The sequence below is a fragment of the Ochotona princeps genome, chromosome 4, assembly GCF_030435755.1.
Source record: "Ochotona princeps isolate mOchPri1 chromosome 4, mOchPri1.hap1, whole genome shotgun sequence".
Classification (NCBI taxonomy): domain Eukaryota; kingdom Metazoa; phylum Chordata; class Mammalia; order Lagomorpha; family Ochotonidae; genus Ochotona; species Ochotona princeps.
The window spans coordinates 65,423,592-65,449,728 of NC_080835.1; the positions used below are offsets into that span (position 1 = coordinate 65,423,592).

At 36.5% G+C, this 26,137-nt stretch overlaps 1 protein-coding gene across 1 annotated transcript in view; it reads right to left on the bottom strand.

The window, feature by feature from the left end:
• GRM5 (glutamate metabotropic receptor 5) overlaps positions 1-26,137 on the bottom strand; it is a 254,704-nt gene that overhangs the window by 32,192 nt on the left and 196,375 nt on the right. The window contains exons 4-5 of the mRNA XM_058663716.1: positions 10,746-10,992; positions 1,101-1,269 (exon numbers count right to left, since the gene is read on the bottom strand). Coding sequence (XP_058519699.1) covers positions 1,101-1,269; positions 10,746-10,992 — 416 coding nt within the window. The remainder of the gene's footprint in view (positions 1-1,100; positions 1,270-10,745; positions 10,993-26,137) is intronic.

The following is a 26,137-nucleotide window of genomic DNA, read 5'->3' on the forward strand; positions in this document are numbered from 1 at the left end:
TTCAGTAACTTCAAGAGTTTCAACTTTAGTTCTATTCAATTCCTAAGTCTGTACCCTGAGTTTTGTGTCTCATTGCTCCAGACCAATACTTTCCATCACTAGTGAACTTTCTCAAAAACAGCTTGTCTCCTAACTTCCCTATCAGCTTTATTCAAAACTATACCTATTTCTGTATTCTTGAAAATAGCACCTTTCAATTATTGACACATGAAACTACAGTTGATTGTCTTCTTTCTTTTCTCTAATGTAGCATCAAATTATTAGTTAGGACTGAATGAATCTACATCTATAATGTATAAACTATAAGCCAATCTTTCCTTTTCATTTTTCGTGTTTTTCCTCAAACCCAGGATCCTATCATTATTTTCATAGTGTCTTTAATTCTTGATTCCTTGTTTTTTTGTTTAATAGTGCCATTCATGAATTTTCACTCTCCTCAACTGAGCATATTTCAACTTGTTTGTTAAAATTATTCTCTGGTTCTTGTTTAACTAAAATCAAATCCAATCTCTTTAGCATTATATCAAAACCTTTCACAAATCTGGCTTCAATCTGTCATTTCAATCTCTTTTACAATAACCATTTAGAAGAGTGTTCCCTAGATTACTATTATTTTAGAAGAGTTTCCAAGTACACCTGCACTTTTCATGTTAACTGTTCCCTGTACACACATGATCACTTTGAAATACACCCATTGTATGAATCAGCAATGTTTGGCATTTTAAAAAGTAATTCTGTGAGTGTGTGTCTGTCTCCCATGTTCTTATAAATCACTACAATCACCATTTTTTTTTAACAAATGAGATTTTCACTTTTTATATGATGCTGATGATCTGTTCCCCATCCAGGTTTTATTTTCTCATCTAGAAGAATGGTTCATTGCAATCAATCAATCAGATCCAACAATAAGACTTTTGTGGGTTGTGTGCTAGATCTCATCAGAAATTAATGAGAAAAAGTAAAAAAAAAACCTCACATACTTTCTAACATTAAATGTTTAGAATATAACAGGCAGAACAACTGTCTCAAAAATTTAGAAAGAGCTGATGATAGTTAACTGAGATTTCCAACAAAAATGAAAGAAACAGATTCCATGTTACCTTTATCTGGCCTTTCTCACATGGTTCGCTGCACACAGATCTGATGATGCTATTTTTCTTGGACCATACTTCATCATCATCCATTTTTAATTCTCCATTGTCCCAACTTCCAACATTGATGTAATCAAAATAATCTTTTCCCATTTCCTTGAAATTCATTATTTCATACCTTAGAAACAGGGATATAATAATTATTTGGGTAGAGATATAAATACCGAACTATGAAAAGGGAATAGATTTAATTTAAAAATATATATGTATATACACTATCATACAAATAACACTAGAATTTTCCATTACACTACACTTGGAATAACACCATCAAACAGTGAAAATGTTTCACTTTCTTTTTCAGAGATGACTTTTTTAAAAATTTTTACTTCCAAGTTTACGCCTGAGATAGAAAATAGTCCCATGTGAGAAGAAGACTTGACTGCAGAAGGATGAAAGGTAGTTTTAAATAAGTCCAAAAAGTTTAAACAGGGATTACAGTTGTGCTTCTAAAAAGAAGGTAGGAAAACTTTTGTCTTCACTCAAATAACTTTTCCTTTGTTTATGAGGTAAGAAATTTTGAAAATCTTATAGCATTATGGAATATGTGGTAATTTGGATTATAACAGATATGCAATTCTTATTTTGCCCATTTTCAAAGGCTTAGTCCATTATATAAAGGGGATTTTACACATGATATTTAACACAAATCAAAGTTTTCAAAGGCCCTCATGCAATATAAAAAAGCTGGAAAAGTACTATTGTGTAGTGCAGCCTTTATTAGTAGTTTATTCTTACTTTGAATTTAAGGCTAAATTTAAGGCTAGAAACACAAAGATAAATCCAGTGTGCTTATTTATAAACAAACCTCTTTTTACACATATGAATATTTCCAGCGAAGCATTTCTTAAAAAGGTTTTCCAATCGGAGGACACCAATAGAGCCACACTACTCCTATGTCAGTTCCTACAGGTGTGTCTTAGGTAACCAATGTGATTGTAGTACCCTGTAATTTTACCCTCTCATAATCATGGCAGGCTGACTGTTGTATATGTCTTCTTCAGCCTTCCATGCTTACTAAACTATTTGCAAATTATTTGGATGGAAAACGTTCCACTTTTGAGTTCCTGTTACCAGTTTACCAACTCTTTGTACAAAAGTGCTAAAAACACAAGTGACATTGACCTGTTGAAACCTACATGATAGAATGATGACATTCTGCTTTCTTCCCCATCAAAACTTTTTATGGCACAGTATTTTGTAGAGTGTCATTTCTCTTCTGTGGCTGGTTAGAATCTTAGAGCTAATCCCGTGATGTTTTCCTTGCAGGCTTTAACAATTTTGGGTAACTGTTTAACTTCTACTTCTAAATCAAAAGTACTAATTGACAAGTTCATTTCCTTTGCACTCTGTCAGTTACCTCATAGTGAGTGAGCTTACAATGAGTTGGAATATTAATGCACAGACTGAAGTAAAAAGAAGTCTTGTGCTGTGTCTTTGGTGACTTAAAATATATGGGCTTCTAAGTCTTCAAAATGTGACCTGTGAACAAACAAGCTTTGAACATTGCAGACTGAGAGAATGAAAAGAATGTTGGTGTCTGGAGACTTCTTGCTTTGCTGCTACTCATTTAAAGAGACATGAAGAGTTCTTTGCCCACTCAAATGTATAAGTTGTCAATCTCATTCTGAACAACTTTTTGCTGTGACAAAATCCAGTCCAAAGTTACACAGATCACAGTAAAGAAGCTCATCGTGGTTAATCACTATGATCCAATTGCAGGGTTCTGTGAGCCCTGCCTCTGAAAACTGCATGAAGTCTTTGGACCTATTTTCTTCCTATAACCACAATCTAGAGCCAAATAATCCAAATAATTTAAATAATTGTGTTCATTTATCATCCACAAAATAAAAGAACATGTATTTCAACAGAAATAAAATACTCTGCTAAATAACTTGCGGTTAACTAAAGGAAAGCAGGTTCATTAAATAGAAATGCCCTTATTTCTTTTTTTAAAAGATTTATTTATTTTTATTGGAAAGGCAGATATACATAGAGGAGGAGAGACACAGAGCAAGCTCTTCCGTCCGATGATTCACTCCCCAAGTGAGCACAATGGCCGGTGTTGCGACGATCCAAAGCCAGCAGCCAGGAGCTCTTCCAGGTCTCCCTTGGTGTTGCAGGGTCCCAAGGCTTTGGGCCATCCTCGACTGCTTTCCCAGGCCACAGCAGGGAGCTGGATGGGAAGCCGGGCTGCCGGGATTAGAACTGGCACCCATATGGGATCCTGGGTGTGCAAGGTGAGGACTTTAACCACTATACTATCGCACCAGGCCCAGAATTCCCTTATTTCAAAAAGGTTAAAATTGAAAACCAGAGCAGGCAGGCTTCCTCAGAATAGCCTTTCTTTCCCCAAAGGATTGAAGCAGGTTTTTATCAGGGTAAAAGTTGGGCAGGAAAATGTGATTGAATTGGATTTATATGGATTTTAGGATTCTCTGAATCTATAATTCTGATGTTCAAGTACCTTTAAAGACAAATGTAATTTTTAAATATGCACCAATTTGGCTGTGGTGATTGTAATAGATTGCAATAAGCCCTGATCCATATATATCAAAGCAAAAAATTGACCTGTGTGAGGCTTTTCTACCATAGGCATTGAATCACTGAAAATGTAATGTTAAGAATGTTAAATGTTAAAAATGTTAAGAAAAATGAACAAAAACCCAAGACAAGTGTTCTGGATATATTCCTAGGAGTGCTATTGCTGGATCATACGGTATGTTGAATTTGAGTTGTTTGAATATTCTCCATACTGATTTCCATAGAGGCTGTACCAGCCTGCAGCCCCACCAGCAGTGGAGTAGGGTTCCCTTTTCCCCGCAACCTCGCCAACAAGTGTCGTTGGTGCTTTTATTCATGTGGGCCAGTCTTACTGGCGTTAGGTGGTACCTCATTGATGTTTTAATTTGGATTTCCCTTATTGCCAGGGAACTTGAGCATTTTTTCATATGTTTATTTGCCATTTGGGTTTGTTCCTTTGTGAAGTGTCTGCCCATTTCCCGTGCCCATTTCTTGAGTGGGTTGTTTGTTTTGACATTTTGGTTGTTTTGTAGCTCTTTGTATATTCTGGATATTAGCCCTCTATCACCTATGTCGTGTGCGAAGATCTTCTCCCATTCTGTGGGTTGCCTTTTTACTTTGTTGATTGTTTCTCTAGCTGTACAGAAGCTTCTTAGTTTGATGAGGTCCCAATTGTTTATTTTGGTCTTGATTTCTACTGCATCTGGAGTCTTTTTTAGGAAGTGAGGGCCTACCCCTAAGTGTTCCAGTGTGTTTCCAACATTTTCTTCCAAAAGTTTGAAGGTTTCTGGATGTAGGTTTAGATCTGTTATCCATTTAGATCTGATCTTAGTGTATGGTGAGAGATGTGGATCTATTTTTTTGTTTCTGCAGGCTATCAACCAGTTGTCCCAGCAGCATTTATTGAACAGACCTTCCCATTTGCCTGGGTTGTCGTTTGTCTTTTTGTCAAAGATTATTTGGCTGTATCTGTGTGGGTTTCCTTCTGGCGTTTCTATTCTGCTCCATTGATCTTCCTCTCTATCTTTGTGCCAGTACCACGCTGTTTTGATAACCACTGCCCTATAGTATGTCCAGAGGTCCGGAACTGTGATTCCCCCTGCTAACTTCCTGTTCTTCAGGATAGTTCTAGCTATCCGTGGTTTTTTGTGCTTCCAGATGAACCTTTGGATCATTGTTTCCAGTTCCATGAAGAATATTTTGGGCAATTTGATTGGGATTGCGTTGAATGTATATATTGCTTTTGGCAGTATAGACATTTTAATGATATTGATTTTACCTATCCAGGAGCATGGGATATTACTCCATCTTTTGAGGTCTTGTTCAATTTCTTTTTTAAGCAGATTGTAGTTTTCTTCAAATAAGTCTTCTACATTTTTGGTTAGATTTATTCCCAGATATTTCATACTTTTCTCTGTTATTTTGAATGGTATCTTGCTGGTTAAGTCTTTTTCCATCTTGGGGCTGTTCGCATACACTATGGCTGTTGATTTTTGTTCATTAATTTTGTACCCTGCCACTCTACCAAACTCTCGTACAAGTTCTAGCAGTCTCTGTATTGAGTCTCTTGGCTCTTCTACATAAAGAATCATATCATCTGCGTATAGTGAGAGCTTGACTTCTTCGTTTCCCATTTGGATTCCTCTGGAATATATCCAGAACACTTGTTCTATGAGAAACCAACATGTACTCCTATGTTCATAGCAGCACAATCAGTAATTGCAAAAACATGGAAACAACCAAAATGCCCATCAAAAGAGGATTGGATAAGAAAGCTATGGTTCATCTACTCCATGGAATACTACTCAGCTATTAAAAAAAACAAAATGCAGTTCTTTGTGGCCAAATGGGCCAAACTGGAAACCATAATGCTAAGGGAAATGAGCCAATCCCAAAAGGTTAAATACCACATGTTTGCCTTAATTTAAGATGATATGATGTTATGTATAACATGTTATGTTTTGAATGTTATATGTTGTGTATAAACTAAAATTGAAGTATAGGTGAGGTGGTCACAGAAGGTGGCTGGGAACCCGCATTTACTTTTAACATATTGGTTACTCATTACTATGTCAATTAATTCCATAATGATGTAAATTTTTGCTGATGGTATGTTGGAGCTTTCAATTGACTGGGATGATACTCTGCTGGCTCTGTCATCAGACCAGAGAGGGTATACCTAAGAAACCGTTGAACTTGACGGGACAATAAGATGCTGGACTCTATGTTTGGTATACGCTTGCAATGGGGAAATCTCAACTGAACTTGAGCTGTGGTTATGCAATAAGGTGGAGGAATCCACCATGGTGGGAGGGTTTGGGGAGGGGTGGGGAGAACCCAAGTATCTATGTAACTGTGTCACATAATACAATGTAATTACTGAAGTTAAATAATAAATAATTAAAAAAAAAAAAAACCCAAGACAACTTCTCATTTGATATATGCATCTAAGAGTTGATTGTTATCCTTTCATTATTACTAATGAATAGAGTAACCATGATCACTTTTCTTTTTTCACTGAGACTTGATTTTCTTCTCAGGAAATATCGAAACGTTGTCTCTGGTCCTTGGATAAATAAAAATATGCGTTAATAATTCTGAGCAGATAAAATCTGTTTCTACAATTTTCTAATGTTCTGGCATCATTTTATATTCGTCCATATGTTTTTGTTTCACTCTTTTCTTGCCTTCTTTTGGCTTAACCTTCTTAATCACTCTATTTGTTTCTTAGATTCTCCTCTTTGTTACAAGATTTAGTTATTGTAGGATGAGTAGTAGTTGTAGTAGTTAAAATGCTGCTAGTTTAATACCTGTGTCTGGCTCATAACTCCACCTTCCTGCTACTGCAGACCCTGGAAAGCAGTGATAATCGTCCCATTCACTGCGTCCCTGACACCCATTCAATACACCTGAGTTAAATTCTTGGCCCTCAGCTTTGGCTCCAAGGGCACTCCAGGCACTGTAGGTCCTTGGGGAGGGAAGCAGTACATGAGAATTCCCTCTTGTCCTTTATCTCTAATAAACAAAGCCAATAAAACTTTTGCCAAATTTAGTGATTGCTTAAGAGGTGACAATATGCATTCTTATTCTATTTAAAATGTATGTGAAGCCATTTCATCGAAAATGTGAGTTGCTTTGCTCCTACATAATTCCATATCCCTTTCTTTTATGAATGTTTCCTCATATAGTTTAGATTCATATATGTGTACACTTCACAACATAATAAATTAAGCTTTACATTAACTAGTTTCTGGTGATTATATGACATTCACTCTCATGTTTCTTGTGTTTGGTTTTGATTAACTCCAGGCAACAACCAGACTTCCTAAAGCTTACTTCTCAATGTAGTCTCCAAACCAGAGGTAAACTAACATTTGTTTTGAAATAATTCATACTAAATAGTTTAGGCTCTGAGTTATTCTCTAGTTATTTACCCTGTTACTGTTGTGATAACCCAGCCAGATTACCTAAATAAAAGAGCATGAGCATATCCCAAAGACTTTACTGGTAAAACAGGGAGAAAAATAAATTTGGACACATTTGCTGGACCACGATTTATGCCGGTGGTAAATAGTAAAGGTCCATATTTATATCTATGAAAGTTTGAAAATTAAGTTTTTTTCTTAACTCTCTTGGTAATAGGACAATCCTATCTGAGCTAAAGTTTCAGCGCTTACATTGAAATATCATGACACTATTTGTATGCAATCCCAATTAGTGTGAACATTCAGATATTTTTTCTGCAGAAATTCTAAGTTTCTTGAAATGATTTATTTCTATTGGGAAGGCAGATATACAGAGATATGAGAGAGAGAGAGAGAAAGATCCTTCATCTGCTTGTTCACTTTCCAAGTGGCCACAATGGCAAAAGCCAAAAGCTTTCCAGGTCAAAAAGCTTTTCCCCCATATAGGTGCAGGATCCCAAGGCTTTGGGCCATCCTCTACTGGTTTTTCAGGCCACAAGTAGGGAGCTGGATGGGAAGTGGAGCAGCTGGGATATGAACCAACATCCATGTGGAATCTTAATGCATGCAAGGCAAGAATTTAGCCACTATGCTATCATGCCCGGCCCAGAAATTTTAATTTTCTCTAAGAAATACTGCTCTTTAATATATGAGAGGCATCAGAATACTATATAAGTTTTTGTAAATGCAAATATTCTGGATTCTCGGATATACTAAGCACAATAATTTTCATTGAAGGATTGTAGACAGATAGTCTCATCAGATTGGAGACTTTAAAACAACGATTGAAATGTACTCTCCAGCAATCTGCAAGTGCATAGGCCTGAGTGAGTTAGTAACTTTCTCAGTTCTCAGTGTTGAGGAGCTTCTACTTGTGACTGGTATTTTAGGGAAGCCCATAATAAACCCATGCTCCTTGGCTGGGAGTGTCTTTGATCCAGCACAGAAATAACTTTAATTCTATGAAAAAAAAAGAATGTAATGTCTAAAAATATATTCTCAGAGAGACCGGTGACTATTTTAGAATTTTGATTCTGTACCAGGCTTAGAGTTGAAGCCCAGGGGACCCTCTACAATCTTGTCCCTGTTATTTTTGACACATTTTTGGGCAAGTCATTTGAGTCTTATGTTCTTAAGCTAGAAAAGACAATTGTAATGTTATGATCTCATAGGATGAAAAAATACAAAATTGAGCTTAGTGTTTAGTTCAGACCATATACTCAATAAATGATAGTTTTAATTTTGGGCATATGCAGCTGGATTCATGGTAAAATGAAAATTTACAAACTTTTCCCTGAGTTGAGCCCATGTCCTCAAAGACCAACTTGGTTAATTTATTAATGGGTTACTGATTGATGGTTACCTAAATTAGTGATGCATGAATAGATTCTAAAATCCATGCCTTCCAAGAAATTATTAGCATAATTTTATGTGTGTTATTCTTAAAGAACAAATACGAATTTTATCTGAGTGTTGAAGGGATGAAAACCCCAGGAAAGGTTAAGAACCAGTATGCTGAAAGTACCCATTACAGCATGTGTACAGGAATGTGCATGAGGCCATGATATTCTGTTTCACCCGCTAAGCTTTCATCCAAAAATATAGAATAGATAGACAGAGGACAACAAGGAAAGCTTAGAATCAGACAGGAAATGGTCAGTGTGGATTCACTTATATCTTACTCGATGGGACACAAAGATTAGTTACTCCTCACTGGGGTATTGAAGATTTCTCTGCACACCCCTCCTAAAACTGTTCTGCACCTAAACTGTTGACATATGTCTTGTTAGAGTTATAAGCCAGTCTAGACTACCCGAAAAAAAAAAAAAGCCAGGTTCAGCAAAATTATGCTTCAATGCTATAAAATGCTAAAAACTATAATGAAAATACATGAGACAGCTGAATAGTAACCTATAAGCATTTTAAGGTTTATAGAACCCAGTTATATATAAACCAAAATTGAAATGTCAATGAAGAAGTCACAGGATGTGGTTAAGAACTTGCATTTTTTTTTAACATATTGGTTACTCAATACCATGTCAATTGATTCCATAACATTATAAAATGTTGCTGATGTTGTGTTGGGGCTTTTAATTGATTGGGATGATACTCTGCCGGCTCTACCTTCAGACCAGAGCTGGTCTCCCCAAGAAACCATTGAACTTATCTGGACAATAATTTGCTGGACTCTATGCTTGGTATATGCTTTCAATGAAAGAATCTCGATGAAAGAATCTACTTGAACTGTAGTAATGCAACAAGGTGCAGTAATCCACCATTGGGGTGGAGGGTTTGGGGAGGGGTGGGGGAAATACCAGTAACTATAAAACTGTGTCACATAATGCAGTGTAATGAATAATAATAATAATAAAAGAAATAGAGGTCTGAGCTGTGAGACACATTTCCTCACTCTTTAGCTTGGATACCTGTCATGAAAACTGACCTGGTGGAGGTATATTCATCAAAGTCTGTCAGCAAGCCCCAAATTGATGTCAATGCTTCAGAGCTGCAAACAGTAATACTAAATCTACATGCAGGTATCAGAGTTGACCTGAGCTCCAAGAATGAACTCACTGATTAGCCTAAGAAGATGTACAACAAACAGGAGGTATCCTTTGGCCCCAACAAATACTTACATTCTCCAACATGGGCCTGTATGGGTGGAGAACTACGTGTGAAAAGTCAGCTTTTTTTCTGGCAAACAGTTCGCCTGCAACAACATGCTCTATTTCTCTAGAAAGCAATATAAAATCTAGACTTGAATTTGATTATATGACTGGAATTAGCTGTCACTTAGCATTTTTTATGTGTGAGATGGTAATGCTTATTCTAGAAGAAGTTTCAAATCATCTCAGAACATGAACATTGCTGAATATAGCAATAACTGGTAAAATGTGATTTGTGGAGAACTTCATGAGATCTTGTCTTGGAAGAATCAACTGCAAAACCAAGTGAACGGATATGTTTCTAAGCACAGCTGTCAAGCTGTTGGAAGAATACTTTGGGTTTTATAGTGGGAGACCAAAGGACCCTAAATAGTTCGTTCTCAAAGCAGGGACAAGATCCAACACTGTTAAAACTCTGAATATAATTTCAGTAGCATTATCCTGCATAAATTAAAAGTCTTCCATGTAGAGTTACTTAAGAATCTGCAGTACAAGACAGATCCAATTTCTAGTAATTCATGGATACCTGGTCATTTCTCTGGAGATAATCTGTAATTATGAGCAAACATACATTTTTTTAGCTTCTTGTCTATATAATAAAGGGTGAAATTTCACGTAAAAGGAAAATGTAGTCCTTAAGAATGGAGAAAGTACTACAGCTAGAGAATTATAAAGAAAATATAACTTAACTCATAGTAGTTAGAACAAATAGTATCACATTCCATCAACCCTATTTCCAGATTGTCAGAAACTGAATTGTTTCTGTTTCAGAATAGTTTGAATCACCAAAGAAGATGAGCAGCATATAGGGAAAAGTAGGACAAACATACAGAGAAATCACAGAAGTGGCTTTTGGATATTTCAAGGGAAGAAACAAACAGTTCAATATCAACAGGTGGCCATTCAGTCTCCCCTTGTTTGGAAGACAACTGTAACAATACCTTCCTGGAGAATCTCCATTCTCATCGAACAAGATCATATCTCCAGAAACCCCAGTAAAATTGGTTTTCATCAGGGAATCCAAAAGTTTCCGTCCATCAATTGGCTTCATTGCATCGCAGAGTCCTGCATAGCCTGGACAGAGGGACATCTGCATGTTGTGGAGTCCATAGGCCATCGAATAGATTGCATTGATCACAAATCCCATTTTGGAGTCTTGAACATGATGTGTTCTTAGCGTCAGAGAGCCTGTTGGAAAACAGATAAGGAATTAACTTTCAAAATTATAAGTATAGATTATAAATAAGTAGGAATTGCTACCGGAGTACTTTTTCAGAATTAGAAACAGAGCCAGTTAGAACAAACAGATCTCAACATACTATGCCCAGTAATTATCTTTACTTTTCAGGTTTTTCTTTCAAAATGTTAGATTGAAATTACACACAATGGCAAAATTCTTTTCCTCCAGGAAACAAATTCTTGGCATGAATGCAGGAGATTACTGCGTTTTTGTAAGACAATTTTTTCCTAAGGACAAATTTTCCCCTTTAGTTCAGAAATTCTCAACAAATTTCCAGTTTCCAAATATTAATTCCTCTTAGCTGAGCAAATTCCATCTCTTACAATCTTGCCTCAACTTACTTACATTTATCACTCACTAGTTCTCCCATCTTAGAACATACACTGTCTGTGGGCCAAACTATTTGGAGTTATGGAATATTATATAACAGTTAACTCTATCAATATACTAACTGATTAAACAACATTGAAGTCAGTGTATTTAAATTGCATGATCAATTATATTTAAAGAAAATACAAATGTCACAGATTCTATACTTAAGAAACTTGTCAGATAATATTTCTAATTATCTGCTCTATTTCCTTGCATTTAAATGATAAAAATAAGAGAAAAACGTTGCCAGGCACAGGATTAACTAGTACTAATATACCTACTGTGATTTTTAGGCTCAATAAGGAACATAAAACTTCTTGAAAATCAGAAAGACAAGTAGGCAGATGGGCTTAGAATTTTCTAATCAGTAAATTTCATTATCTTATTTTCATTAAGTGGTTTTTTATTTCATAAAAATTGAATGAAAATGGGATAAGGGAGAACATTCAGTGCATATTGTAGAAATCTGATAGGTAATGGTGACTTAATATATGGTACAATTCTGGTCATATTTTGAAAGCAAAGAGAATAGGATATGCCAATGTTTTAGATATGAAGTATTCAAGAAAAAGAAGAATCAAGAAAGGATGAAGGGCTTCATTTTTTTTAAAGATTTATTCATTTTATTACAGCCAGATATACACAGAGGAGGAGAGACAGAGAGGAAGATCTTCCCTCCGATGATTCACTCCCCAAGTGAGCCGCAACGGGCCGATGCGCGCCGCTACGAAGCCAGAAACCTGGAACCTCCTCCGGGTCTCCCACGTGGGTGCAGGGTCCCAATGCATTGGGCCATCCTCGACTGCTTTCCCAGGCCACAAGCAGGGGAGCTGGATGGGAAGTGGGGCTGCGGGGATTAGAACCGGCGCCCATATGGGATCCCGGGACTTTCAAGGTGAGGACTTCAGCCGCCAGGCCACGCCGCCGGGCCCGAAGGGCTTCATTTTAAGCAACTAGATGAATCAGAGTACCCTTGAGAAATGAAAAACAGCTTGGTAGGGAAACAAAGTGCCATTCAACAGAGACAGAAGTTAACTGGAAAATGCAGTAGATCAGGCAACAGATATTAGTGATGGTGTCGGAGGTAAAGGTTTTGGCAAGTGTCCAGGTTCATCTTCAGTTTGAAAGTAGAACTGACGTGACTAGCTTTTGGTCAAATATATTTCAGATATTAGACTCTGGATTGAGTTATTTACTTAAAATATTTTTGTCTTTAAGTTTCCATTGTTATTTAAGAATTCCATAGCTTTTCCAGTGCTTCAAATATCATATAGGTGAGGATTTTAATACTACAGCAATATGAGATATTTATTTTTCTTTCTAATTTAATTTATCTATATCAAGTGAACAAATTACATGTATTTCACAATATGGATTTTAGGAGCATAGAGAAACTTTCCAACCTACCTTCTCTTCTGTCTACATTCCCGAACCACACTCTTCCTTCCTTTTTCTATTTTTTTCTAATTTAAAATATAGTGTACTTCAATTTTATTTTATAATATTGGCTTAATACTCATCAAGTAATATTATTAACATATGGCTAATAGAAATTTTTCTAAAAAATCATGTCAGGAATATAGGGAAAGGCTATAAACAATAATCAAATCTTAGGATGCCAATCTCACTCATCTAGATTACATTTTTATTTCTTCTATCTGTTGGTCAGGGAAAACATAAGATATTTGTCTTTCTTGAACTGGTTTATTTTACCAAGCATAAGGCTTTCTAGTTGTATCCATTTTGTCAGAAAAAAAGAAAACAAACAAGATTTTATTCTTTTTATGGCTGAATGGTATTCCCTAGCATATATGCACCATTTTGGTCATCCAGTCATTATCTGATAGGCATCTAGGCTGATTCCATGTCTTAGCTATTGTGAGTTGAGCTGCTATAAATATGGGAGTACAGATACCTCTCTCATATACTGATTTTCTTTCATTTGGATGTATTCTCGAGAGTGGGACAGCTGGGTCATATTGTAGATGTATCTGGAAATACTTAAGGAAACTCCACACTGTCTTCGATAATGGTTGAGGTAGTTTTTGTTCCCACCAACGGTGGATTAGGGCACATCCCCACCCACCAACATTCATGCTGTTCTGATTTATGTATGATGGTCATTCTAACGGGTGAGGTGAGACCTCAGTGTGGCTTTATTTGCATTTTATTGTTAGTGAACTTAATCATTTTTTCATGTGTCTGTTGAATATTAAAATTTCATCCTAAGAAATATATCTGTTCATATCCTTTGCTGATTTATTAGCTGGGCTGATTATTTTGTTATTGAGTTTTCTGAGCCTATAAATCCTGATATTAATCCTCCATCAACTGCATAGTTTTCAAATACCTTCTTCCACTCTGTTGGCTGCCAATTTGCTTTGTTGACAGTTTTCTTTATAGTGCAGAAGCTTCTCACTCAGCTCAATGCAATCCCATTTGTTCATTTTTGTTTTAGTTGTCTAGGTTTCTGGTATTTTTTCCCAAAGAAGTCTTTACAGCTGTATTTGCAGAGTGTCCCAAAATTTCCTGTAGCAACTTGAAGGTATTTGGTCATAAATGTATGTCTACGATTTGTTTAGAGGTGAAATTTGTATAAAAATACAGTTAGGGATCTGGTTTCTTAGTTCTGCACACACTGATCCATTTTTTTCCTGCTCCATTTGTTGAAGAGACTGTCCTGTTTCCCTGAATTGCTTTTAGATTGAATTGCCAAAAAAAAGTCAGCTGTCAATGTGTGAGTTCGCTTCTGGGATTCCTATTGTGTTCCATTGGTCTTCATATCTGTTTTCAAGCCAGCCACAGGTTGTTTTGATTACAACTGCTCTGTACTACATCCTGAAGTCTGGTATTGTGATCCATCCAGCTTTAAGTTAAGATTGCTCTAGTTAGGTTCTTTGTATTTCAATATGAATTTTAGCATCTTCTTTTCTAAAACTGAGGTATTTTAATTCACATCACATAGAATCTGTGATTTGCTTTTGTTGGTGTGAACATTTTGATATTAATTCTACCAACTCATGAAGCACAAAGTTTTTTCTTGTCTTGGTGTCTTCTTTTTTCTTTCTTTAGGATTTTGTAATTTAAATTAAGTATCTCACATTCTTGATTAACTTTATTCTAAGATATTTTTAAAAAGACTTATTTATTTTTATTGAAAGGAGGATATACAGAGAGGAGGAGAGACAGAGAGGAAGATCTTCCATCGGATGGTTCACTCCCCAAGTGACTGCAATGGCTGCAGCTGAGCCGATCCGAAACCAGGATCCAGGAGCTCTTCTGGGTCTCCCACGCGGGTGCAGGGTCCCAAAGCTTTGGGCAGTCCTCCACTGCTTTCCCAGGCCACAAGCAGGGAGCTGGATGGGAAGCAGTGCTGCCGGGATTAAAATCGGCGACCACATGGGATCTGAGGTGTGCAAGGCAAGGACTTTAACCACTATGCTATCATGTCAGGTCCTATTCTAAGATATTTAATATATTTTTTCATTTATGGTGATTGGGACTGATCTTATAAGTTCTGTCTTGTTCATGTAATTGTTTCTGTATACAAAGACTACTGAATTTTGTATGTAGATTTTGTATCTGGCAACTTTCCCAAACTTAGGATTTCCAAACCCTCTTAGCAGAATCTTCCATTTTTTCTTGTATAGAACAACATTTTATCTGAAAACAGGGATATCTTGAGTTCTTTTCTAATTTGCATCTCTCTCTCTTTATTTCTTGCTCAATGGCTTTCAGTATAACTTCCAAGACTATTTAGTAGCAGTGATGAGAGTGGGCATTCTTGTTTGGTTTTGTTTCTTAGTGGGAATGTGCCTAACTTTTCCCCATTCAAGTTGGTATTGGCTGTGTTTGTTTTTTTCCATATATTACTTTGATTTTGTTGAGAAATTTCCTTCCTATACCCAACTTATTAAAACTTGGTCATGAAAGATGTTGTATTTTATCAAATTCCTTCTCTGTATCTATTGAGATAGTCATATGGTTTTTATTCTTCAGCTTGTTAATGTGATGTATCACATGCATTGGTTTGCATATGTTAAACCATATCTGCATACCAGTAATAATCACACTTGGTCTAGGTGAATAATCTTTTTGATGTTGGATTCAGTTAGCAAGTATTTTGTTTAGGATTCTTGCATCTCTATTCTTCAGGGTATTTTCTGTAATCCTCATTGTGATTTTCCTCCATGCTTTTCTGAATTAAGGTGATGCAGGCCTCATAGAAGGACGTTGGCAGGATTCCCTTACTTTCTTTTTAAAAATTTTTTAAACTATATTTATTTCATTTTATGACACAGTTTCATAGGCTCTGGGATTTCCCCTGCCCATCCCCAAACCTTCCCCCCATCACGTTGAATTCCTCCACATTGTTAGAGTAATACAGATCATAACCAATCATGATTCCTTCATTGCGGGCATGGACCATGCAGAGAATCCAGCATCTTATTGTCCTTATGTATTCAAAAGTTTCATTGGGAAGTCATCCCTGGTCTGAAAGTAGGGCTGGCAGAATATCATCTCTTCCAATGAAAAGCCACTACACAACTTCAACAACAATTTACATCATTAATTTAATTGACATGGTATTGAGTGACCAGTATGCTAGAAAATGCAAGTTCTTAACCTGTAACTACTTCATTGACATCTCCATTATAGATTATACACAACCGGCTGACATACACCTTATAATAGTTATAAGGTACTATTCAGCTGTCTCATGTCTTTTTCATTTATATTTTTAGCAACTTAAAGTATTCAAGCGTGATTTTTACTGAACTACACGAAATTTAGGATTGTCCAAACAGACTTATACCTCAAACAAGCCATATGTTAACACTTGAGGCGCAGAACAATTTTAGGAGGGGTGTGCAGAGTCTTCAGTACCTTAGTGAGGAATAACTAATCTTTGTGTCCTACCTAATTAGGTATATGGGAGTTAAAGCTGACTATTTCCTGTCTGTTTTAAGCTTTCCTTATTGGTCTCTGTCTATCTGATCTAATTTTGTGGGGTGGGGGGCTCTGGAGCAACCCTGATGGTCATCGCAAGAGAGGGTTGGGAGCGAAAGTTGGAACTAAGTTAGGACCAGAAAAAGCTCCTTTCCTGAGTCCTGAAGGATGTTTACTGTTCTTCTGTTTCTGAGGACTGCTCTGGGATCCTGGCTGTTGTTCCAACGACATTTGATTCTGTGAGGAAGAATCTGGACTTCTTTCATTCTGTGTGGGAGATCTGATAGGGAATGGATGACCTCAGAGTTCTCAGCCTGGGAGGGAACTCCAATTCCCCGTGATCTCCTTGGCAGATACGATATAGTCCTTGGTGCCCATACTGGTAGTTCATGGTGAGGATCCCGGAGTCTCCAGGGTTGGGATACAAGCCTCCTCCTGTCCTCCTGTCCTCCTGCTCAACTCTGAGAATTCCTTTACTTTCAATTGTTTTGCGTAGTTTGTTATAAATTGGAAATATTTCCAGTTGAGAAGTCTGGTAGAATGTTGCTACAGGACTATGCCACTGTACCACTATCAGGGATACTATCCACTGTTCAGTGGGAGGGGAAAACGGGGTGGGGAGGGGGATCCCTATACCTACAAAACTGTATAGTGGAAAATAACAACAATGGAACATTTTTTTTTTTTCCATGATGATAGTGGACACGGCAATAAAGCCATCTGCTTTATTTATACAGAATCAGTTAAACTCTGGCTCAGACTTTCCACGTCATGATCAAGTGGGTGTTTCTAAGGACAACCATGCCATCTGCTTTATCCAAAAACAACAGAAATTCCTGCTACAATCCTTATCCTACAACCTAATCTTGTATCACAAAGGAGAACCTAAAGATTAAGGAAAGGATGAAACCCTAAACACAGGTCCCTTAATTAGCATAAGGTCAATGGGGACACCCAAAACAGTAGGAATAATAGAAGGCCCTTTTGTAAGACAATGGGACATTTTTAAGAAGCATGGAAATGAGTTTTTAAAAACAGAAGAGTTTGATAGAATTCAGCAATGATGACATATTATCCTGAACTTTTCTTGGTTGGGAGGGTTTTAAGTAGCAATTTAATCTCTGTTTTAGTTATTGCTCTATTTAGGTTTGCCTTGTCATCATGATTTAATTTCTGTATATTTTATGTGTTCAGAAGTAGATACATTTCTTGCAGACACTCAAATTTCGTGACATAAGGCAGTCTGTAATAATTCCTGATGATTTTTTGTCTGTGGTGCACAGTGTTACATTTCCCTTTTCGTCTCTGATTTTATCGATTTTGGTCTTCTTCCTCTTTTATTGGTTAGTTGGCCAAATGATGTATTAATTTTGTTGATTTCTCAGAAAAACAGGCCTTCAGCTCATTGACCTTTTGTTCCATTTTTTTTTCAATTTTATTTCTCCCCTAATTTAAATTCTTTCTTCGCTTCTACTAATTTTGAGTTCAGCTTGCTGTTTCTATGAGCCCTTCAGTTGCACTGATAGATCATTTATTTGATGCCTTTTAAATTTCTTGATGTAGACAGTAATTGCTATGAAATTCACTCATTAATTTTCCAAGTTCCATAAGTTTTGATATGTTGTATTGTCCTTTTCATTTGCTTCCAGGAATTTTTTACATCATTTTTGTTTTTCCTGTGACTCATTGTTCATTCAGCAGCGTAATATTTATTCTCCATGTGTTTATATGTTTTCTAGAGTTCCTTGAGATGCTGATCTTTAGTTTTATTTCCTTTCAGTTTGATTTCATGGTGATTGCAAAAGATGCATGGTACCATTTCAGTTTGTTGTTTGTTTTGTTTGTTTGCTTCTGTTTCATATGTTGAAGCTTGCTTTATAGCACATTATGTGGTCTCCCAAGAGGAGCTCCCATGAACTGATGAAAAGATGTACATTCTGCAACTGTGGTAAAAATTTTTCTGTAAATGTCAATTAGGTTCACCTGTAGATTAGTTCTGTTCTCTGCTGATTTTCTGTCTAATCAATCTGTCCATTGATAAAAGTATGGTGGTGAAGGCCCTATTATTATTTTATTGGAGTCTAGTTATCCCCATGCTTCTGTTAACAATTGTTTATATGGCCACATGTAGTAAAATTGGGTGCATGTACATTTAATATAGTCACTTCTTGTTGATGACCAGTTAATAATTATGCAATGCCCTTTTTATCTCTCCTGACAGTTTGATGTTAACTTTTACTTCATTTGATATTAGAATTGCTGTACCTGCTTGTTTTCTTTTCCTTTGGTGTGGAATATCTTTTTCACCTTCTCACTTTGAGTCTCTGTGAATGTTTGCTGATGAGGTATGTTTTTCGTTGGTAGACAATAGATGAGTTTGCCTTTTGAATCACGTAGTAATTTTGTATCGTTTGTTAAAATGCTTATGCCATTTGTGTTTGGTCCTGCCATCTTCCCATAAATATTCTCATTGTTTGCTGTCAATTTCCTTTGTAATTTTACTAGGGTATTTTCTAATTTCACAATCTTTCAATATGGTGATTATCATCCCTATTTCTGTGTGTGTAGCACATCTAAAAAATAATTTCTGGGACTGGAAAATCAGTGGCAAATTCTTTCCATTTCTTCTGGTCTTTATTTATCCTTTAGTGTATAAACAACAGATTTGCTGAGTACAATATTCTGGATCGGCAGTTTTTTTTTTAGGACATGGGCAGTTCTCTCCATTCTATCTTAGGTTGCATGGTTTCTGGTTTCAGATGAGAAATCTACTGTTAGTCTGATTGTGATTTCTCTGAAGGTAATCTGGTGTTTCTCTAGTGTACAATTATTTTAAAATAATTGTTTTACTGTTCAAAGTTTGACTATTATGTGTCATAGTGAAGTTTTTTCTGGACAGGCCTGTGAGCAGTTCTGTGCACTTTGTAAATTTGGATGTCCCTTTCTCTCTCCACATTGGGGTCATTTTCTGCTACTATTTCGGTGAATAGGTCTTGTAATCTCTTCTACACTTTCAGGAATTCCTAGGATATGTATCTTTGGTCACACGATGGTGTCCCACAAATCTTGAACAGTTTTTTGAGTCTTGTTATTTTCTTCTTGCTTCCAGCCATGCATTGTTTTTCTTCATAGGCAACCATACTCAAAAGCTGCTAATAAATATAGTAACTTTACTATCACATCAAGACCTAACAGATTAACTGATATTTGCATATGCATATAAGTGTCTTGTCACGAGTGGTAGTGTACATAAATACTATTATACATTCTGCTTTTAACACTATTGCAGACCTTCAAGTTCTTTTCATATTGGTACATACACAGTAATTTAGTGTACATACATGTAATTTTCCTGGATGTTCAGTATTTTATGTGTATGTGTATATACGTATATGTGCATATGTGTATATGTATATATATTTTAGCATTTTATGTGTATAAATTAGTACTAGAGTGTTTTATAATTTCTTTTTCATATTAAGGTATTACTTATTTGAGATGCACACACACACACACACACACACACACACAAGCACATGTATATCCAAGGGGAGAGGGAAGGAGGGAGCAAGAGAGCATTCCCATGCTCAGATTTCTCCCCAGATGTGTATAATGACTAGGGTTGAGCCAGAGCCAGAGGCTGGGATGCAATCCAGTCTCTCACACAGTGGAAGAAACTGTGTTGAGCCATCAGTTATGCTTACCAGGGTCTGTATTAGCAGGATAGAGTAAGGATTTGGAGAATGGAATAAAAACTATATACTCCACTGAGTGGTGTGGCTATTTTATCTGCTAGGTTTAATGCCATTCCCTTTATTTCTCATCTGTTACTAAAACAGCTTTATAATATATTTTATCATCCTCAGTGTTCCTCTAATCTATGTATCCCCAATGTATGCATATAGAATAAACTTTCTAAATCATAGAACTGATTTTGTTAGACAATAAAAATCATTTACTGAAATCTATTCCATTGATAACTAAATTGTAATATATTATTTGTCCTTTGAGACCTTTCTGATTCTGGCCTCAATTGATTTCTTTATTCTTAGCCATCATACTCTATACACCAGTTACTGAGAGCTTTTTTCAACCACATAGGTAAATTCCTCCTTATTGTATGTTTGTGGGCCAAGGTGCCTTTCTCTGTGCATACAGAGAAATATGGGATATACATTCTTTCAGATGTTTTGTTTTTCAATTCCTGTGTGCAGCAAGATTTACCTATAGTCAAACTGTATATGATCACTCTAATCCAGAATTCAATTTCTTATTTGTTTTCCTTGTCAGTTATCTAAGTATCTGTAAGTCTTGCATTAACCTAGATTTAAGGCTCTGTTTTTTTTTCCCCTTGTAACACTGTAATGATTTTTCCCTGCTTTATAGTACACTGGAGACTCATTGAGGATGGGGATTCTGTGTTGTTCACAGATGTAGTGCTGGTACCTAATACAACACTTGACAAATAATTGACACTTTTAATATATGTTGAGCATATGAAGGAGCCAAGACAGGTGACAAGATGGTTCAAAAGTGTGATTAAATGCCAAGTCTGTTCCTCAAACTGTCAAATCTGTTACTAGAAAAATAATTCCTTTGTAGAATAGCACATAAACAAAACTAAATAAGCATACTAAATTTGCAACAGGATCTGTCATATGGACCAGATAATCCCATTAAGAAATACCATATATTTTCACCATCTAATAAAATGGCATGGAGAAAATTCTGGTTCAGTCAAAACTGAATAAGAATGCCCACTCTGTTTCTCATACTAAACACAATTGAAAGCCCTGGATTGAATAACTAGAGTTGGTAGTCAAAGAGCTTAAAAGTAGATAGTTGCATACAGATTAGGCAGTAAGTAGATCTCAAAGCATCATTAAATCATTTCTGAGTTTCTTATATCTTTTTTCTGCAATGTCTTTAAAGTTTGAATTTACAAGCATGAAATGATGCACTTGATACAGCCAGAAAGAGCTGCCTGAGAAGCCCTGTGTTTCTAGTTCAAGGGTTAGAAACAACTGCCATGTAAATAAGTTAAAACAGTTCTGTTCTCTCTCTCTCCCCGTGGGGTGTGTGTGTGTGTGTGTGTGTGTGTGTGTGTGTTTCTCCTATCCAAGCCTTGAGGTTTCCCTGCTAAAGTGTTGGAGGCAGGCAATAGTAACAACAATAACAAAATACTAGCGGAGTGGCCAACTATAACAAGGGTGAGGGCCTTTCTGTGTGACCAGAGGAACTGTATCCCAAAAGTGTGATGTGTGTTTGGGGGTGTGTGGGTGGCGGGATGCATGTTGAGGTTGGGAGCAGGGGTGATTCCCTATTGCATCTTTCCTTTCTCTAGGCTTTCCTTTCTGTACGCCCTGGCCATCTGATCACAAGAAGAGAAAGTGCAACACAGAGGTAGAAATTAAGGCATTTCAGTTTTCTAGCCAGAGAAACAGGAGGTGAGTGGGAGATGGTGGAAGGTGTGCAGGGAGTCATGAAGCTAATGGAGAGAAGAGGACTCAACAAATCATTGCATAACACTATTATGAATTCTGGGGACTATGTTAGGAGTACTGGCATAATTAATCAGCACAACAAAAAAGGGATAGCAGAAGCTGAAACTGCCCAATCTGTGATTACAGTTTAATTTTACAGCCCTCAGAATATGTTCTTCTGTTTGTCTCTAGGAAATGGAACTTTGAGGTTTAGTTGCTGTTAAATAGAAATTAGAATGTTTTAATGTAGAATCAGAGAAAGTTTGAGACACAGAAAGGGGCGTTACAGAGCATCTAGTCCAGAAGTTGTAAGATTATGCTCTTGAGCTGGCTTTAACCATCAAGAGATGTCCTTATCCTGGGGAAATTTCACGTAACAACCAAGCTTTTTAGACTTTGGAAAAATAAGAAAATGGAACAGCACAGTTTCTACCTTCTTATGTGGCAAATGTAGACCTTCTGTTACCTTTTACATTACATATCTTATTCCTTAAATTATTCAAGATTATGACACCTCAATGTAGTCCAATAAACTTGGTTTTGTAGGTGAGGAAAATAAGACCAAGAGAGGTAAAATGTATTTTCCTAAAAATCTGCCTTTACTTTGTAACCCCTAGCTGAGACCTCCTATTTCTTAATTCCTGAGTAGTGTGAATTTCACTGTGAGATCAAAGTAGTATTAAAAATATTTTCAGCAAACTTAGCCCATACCCACTGAATAAAAGGACTAGACAATTGTGTTTTAAAAAATATATGTCAATTTAGGATTCCCAAAGAAACTGTCTGAAGTGATCCCAGATACACACACACACACACACACACACACATATATATATTTATTTTGGGTTAATCCTTATTTTAAGTGCTAAAATACTTTCCTGTTGTCCTTATTATTTCTCTATATCTTCCAGAAGGTAGGGAGAATAAAAGGATGGAAGATTTCAGGGAAGAGATTCTAGAATTTTTTATGAAGGTGATTTAAAATTAGATAATGCTGCATAACATATTGTTGCATTACCGTGAAACTAATTACAGTGAGATAAATTCTCCTTATTCTCATTTATTTTTGAAATCTATTCATTTCTTATGTATATGGCAAATGGTTTCCTTTTATGCACAGTGGGTGACACAGTAATTTGTTTCCTGCTGTGACAGAAGGGTAGAACATCCCCCCAAGTCAGAATTAAACTTTTACCAATACTGCTCCTACAGAAACATGTTTATACCTCTGTTACAGTATGTGATAGTTTCTGTCACAATGTGTTAGAATTCTCTGTGTGCTTGAACATGTGCTCCATAGAGAATGACTTGCCTGAAGGCTAAAATTTTCTTACTCCTTTTGTATCTTCCACCGTTCTTAGAGTGCCTTAGAGTAGATGATCTGTTTCTTCAAGTAACATTTACTAAACACTTATTTCAGAAGAAATTTTCTAAATATATTTTTTGAGATTTAAAGATAACCTGTAATATACAACAGGCTCTATGTGGATGGTACACACATTAATTTTGTTTATCATCGTATTTCTAGCAACCAGAACAGTGTTCAACACTGTCAGTAATGTATCAGTTTAGACTAGGAATGATGGGTGAACATAAAATAGACTCACTACATAGAACCTAATATACAATGTGCCAAACAGAAAAAGTGAATCTGTAATGAATGAGCTCACAGCTTTTTGGGAAGATTAAAATGGATGATATAAAGGACTGGCTGTGTGATCTAGAGCTTGGGTCAGATTATAATGTGGAGAAGGGAAGAATAGCCTCTGAAAGAGCTCAAGGAACTGGTGACATCACACAGATCATTCAGGTTCTTGCCAGACACTCTGGGTGCTTATTCTGTGTCAGGCAGCATGTCAACCCTGGAAATCTGGAACTGACCCATTTGCCTGGGAAGACACCAGTTCCTAATATTTCCAGCGCCTGCAGCTTCTAGCTGTGCCGAAAATACAGGCAGTTGACCTCTAAATGTTCATATTGAAATTCAAATAGCAGCAGCTGCAGAAAGAAGAGGCTCCTTCAGGGGGCTTCAGAAACTCAACAGGGATTGTATACTTGTACGTGCAGAACATCACATTTTAAATTTAAATGACTCACCATGAGCATTCAGTTGGCAGCTCTCCGATGGATGTTATTGGAGATAGCCTATCACTTTCATTCACATTACAGCATTTTGAGCATATGGTGAGTAAACGAAGGAAGAATTCCAGAGGCACAGAAAGGTAGTGATTTTGACAGTGCGTGGTAAGTCCCAAGTCCCAAGTTACTGATCTTATTCTAGTAAGGCCAAGATTCTAGACCTGCTCTTTCTTGGCCTTGTCTGTCCTTTTCTCATTTCAAGCATGCTTTTCCACATGTTCTAATCAAAGAGGACTTTCTTTTTCCCAACCCGGTGGTTTTCCCAGCTCTATCTGGTTAACTTCCTGTGGTACTTTAAAATAGTTTAATGGCTTCTTATGTGAAGTCCTGATGCAGTCTTCCAAGAAGTGAAGTTTATTCATGCATTTTTCATTTTTAAAAAAGTTTTATTTATACATGTGTTTGAAAGCAGAGTTACTAAGAGAGAGTGCAAGTCACACACACACACACACACACACACACACACACACACACACTGGTTCACAACAGTCCAGTCCAAAACCAGGAGCCAGTTGCATCTTCTGTGTTTCCCATATGAGTGCGGGGTCCAGGATTGGAGCCAGCCTTTGCTGAAGTGGGACAGCTGGGTTGCAAACCAACACCCAGACTGAACACGGGCACTGCAGGCATTGCATGTTACCTCAGGGTTTATTCATTTTGAAAACAAGGAAAATGATTTTTTCTTGTGGAGTTTTGAGAATCAGAGACAATATTTAAATAAGATTTCACAACAAATCTATAAATGGAAATCAGCTGTGTTTTTGTATATCTAGTACAATTTACATACGAGAAATCACTAGATCAGCTTTAGACATTTGTAAAATATGCTTTATCTTTAAAGATTTGAAAATCATAATTTACTTAAATTGTTTTAAAGATTATGATTTTGACAATTAGTGATGTAAAAAACCTAAGTTCCATTAAGTCTTTTATTTCTAATTAAGAAACAACAAGCATGTCAAATGAGAAAACTTTTATAATCACTGTAATTGAAGTAGCAAATTGCAAAAACAAGTTACTTTGCATTATATAAACGTGCAAATAATGCATCCACAAAATGTAAAGTTCGCCAATTATACACATAGAACACTAATTATCTCCATACATGAAATTTGATTAAAGGAGAATATATATTAGTGATGTAGGGTAGGTAGTTTTTATCAAGACCTATTTCTGAAGATCCATTGTTTGAGTATGGTGCTTACTATACCAAAAAGCATAATCTTTTCCTCTAAAGATACCACTTTTCAAATCACAGGAATGTTACTTTCCACCATGAAAATGATAATTTTCTAAAACTATTAAATGAAAAAGGCTGAGCAGATCAGCAAATTGGATATGCAAGATGGCAAGTGCTTTATATATTTTTTTCTTTTAAAGATTTGTTTTTATTGGAATGACAGATTTACAGAGACAGAAAGGTCTTCCATCTGCTAGTTCTCTTCCCAAGTAGCCACAACAGCTGGAGCTGAGCCAGGAGCCAGGAGCTCTTCTGGGTCTCCATGTGGGTGCAGGGTCCCAAGGCTTTGGGCCATCCTCTCTTGATTTCCCAGGCCACAGGCAGGGAGCTGGATGAAAGTGGAGCAAATGGGACACAAAGTGGACCCTATATGGGATCCTGGTGTATGCAAAGTGAAGATTTAGCCACTGAGCCATGATGCTGGGCCCAAGTGTTTTATATTCTTTACTCCATTTAATTATCACAGAAAACATAAGCCTTATTTTCTGGTTTGCTTATGCCCTTGTATAGATGAGAAATTTAGATATAAGTTAAGCGCCCTACTTCCTATTCTTGCTTAGATGAGATAATTTTCTTGAAAAGGATTAAAGTGACCAATTACATAAAGCTAAAATGTAATTGTGTTTGTAACTTAGTTCAATCTCACTCTATGGACTGAACTTTCTGCAGTGTACCCATATCTCCTCAAACTACCTGTGAACATAAGGTCATTCTTCTGAATGTCATTTTCCTCTATTTAAGAGGGGGACCATTGTCAGTACTAATTTCTGAGAATAACACTCGAGGAGCAAATAAGAGTTTATATACAATGTTTGGTTGATCATGGTATGTGCTGAGAAAAAAAGTCGTACTCAAACCAAATCATGGTAAAAAATTTTTGTGAGTATGTACTACTGTTAGCCTACTGAG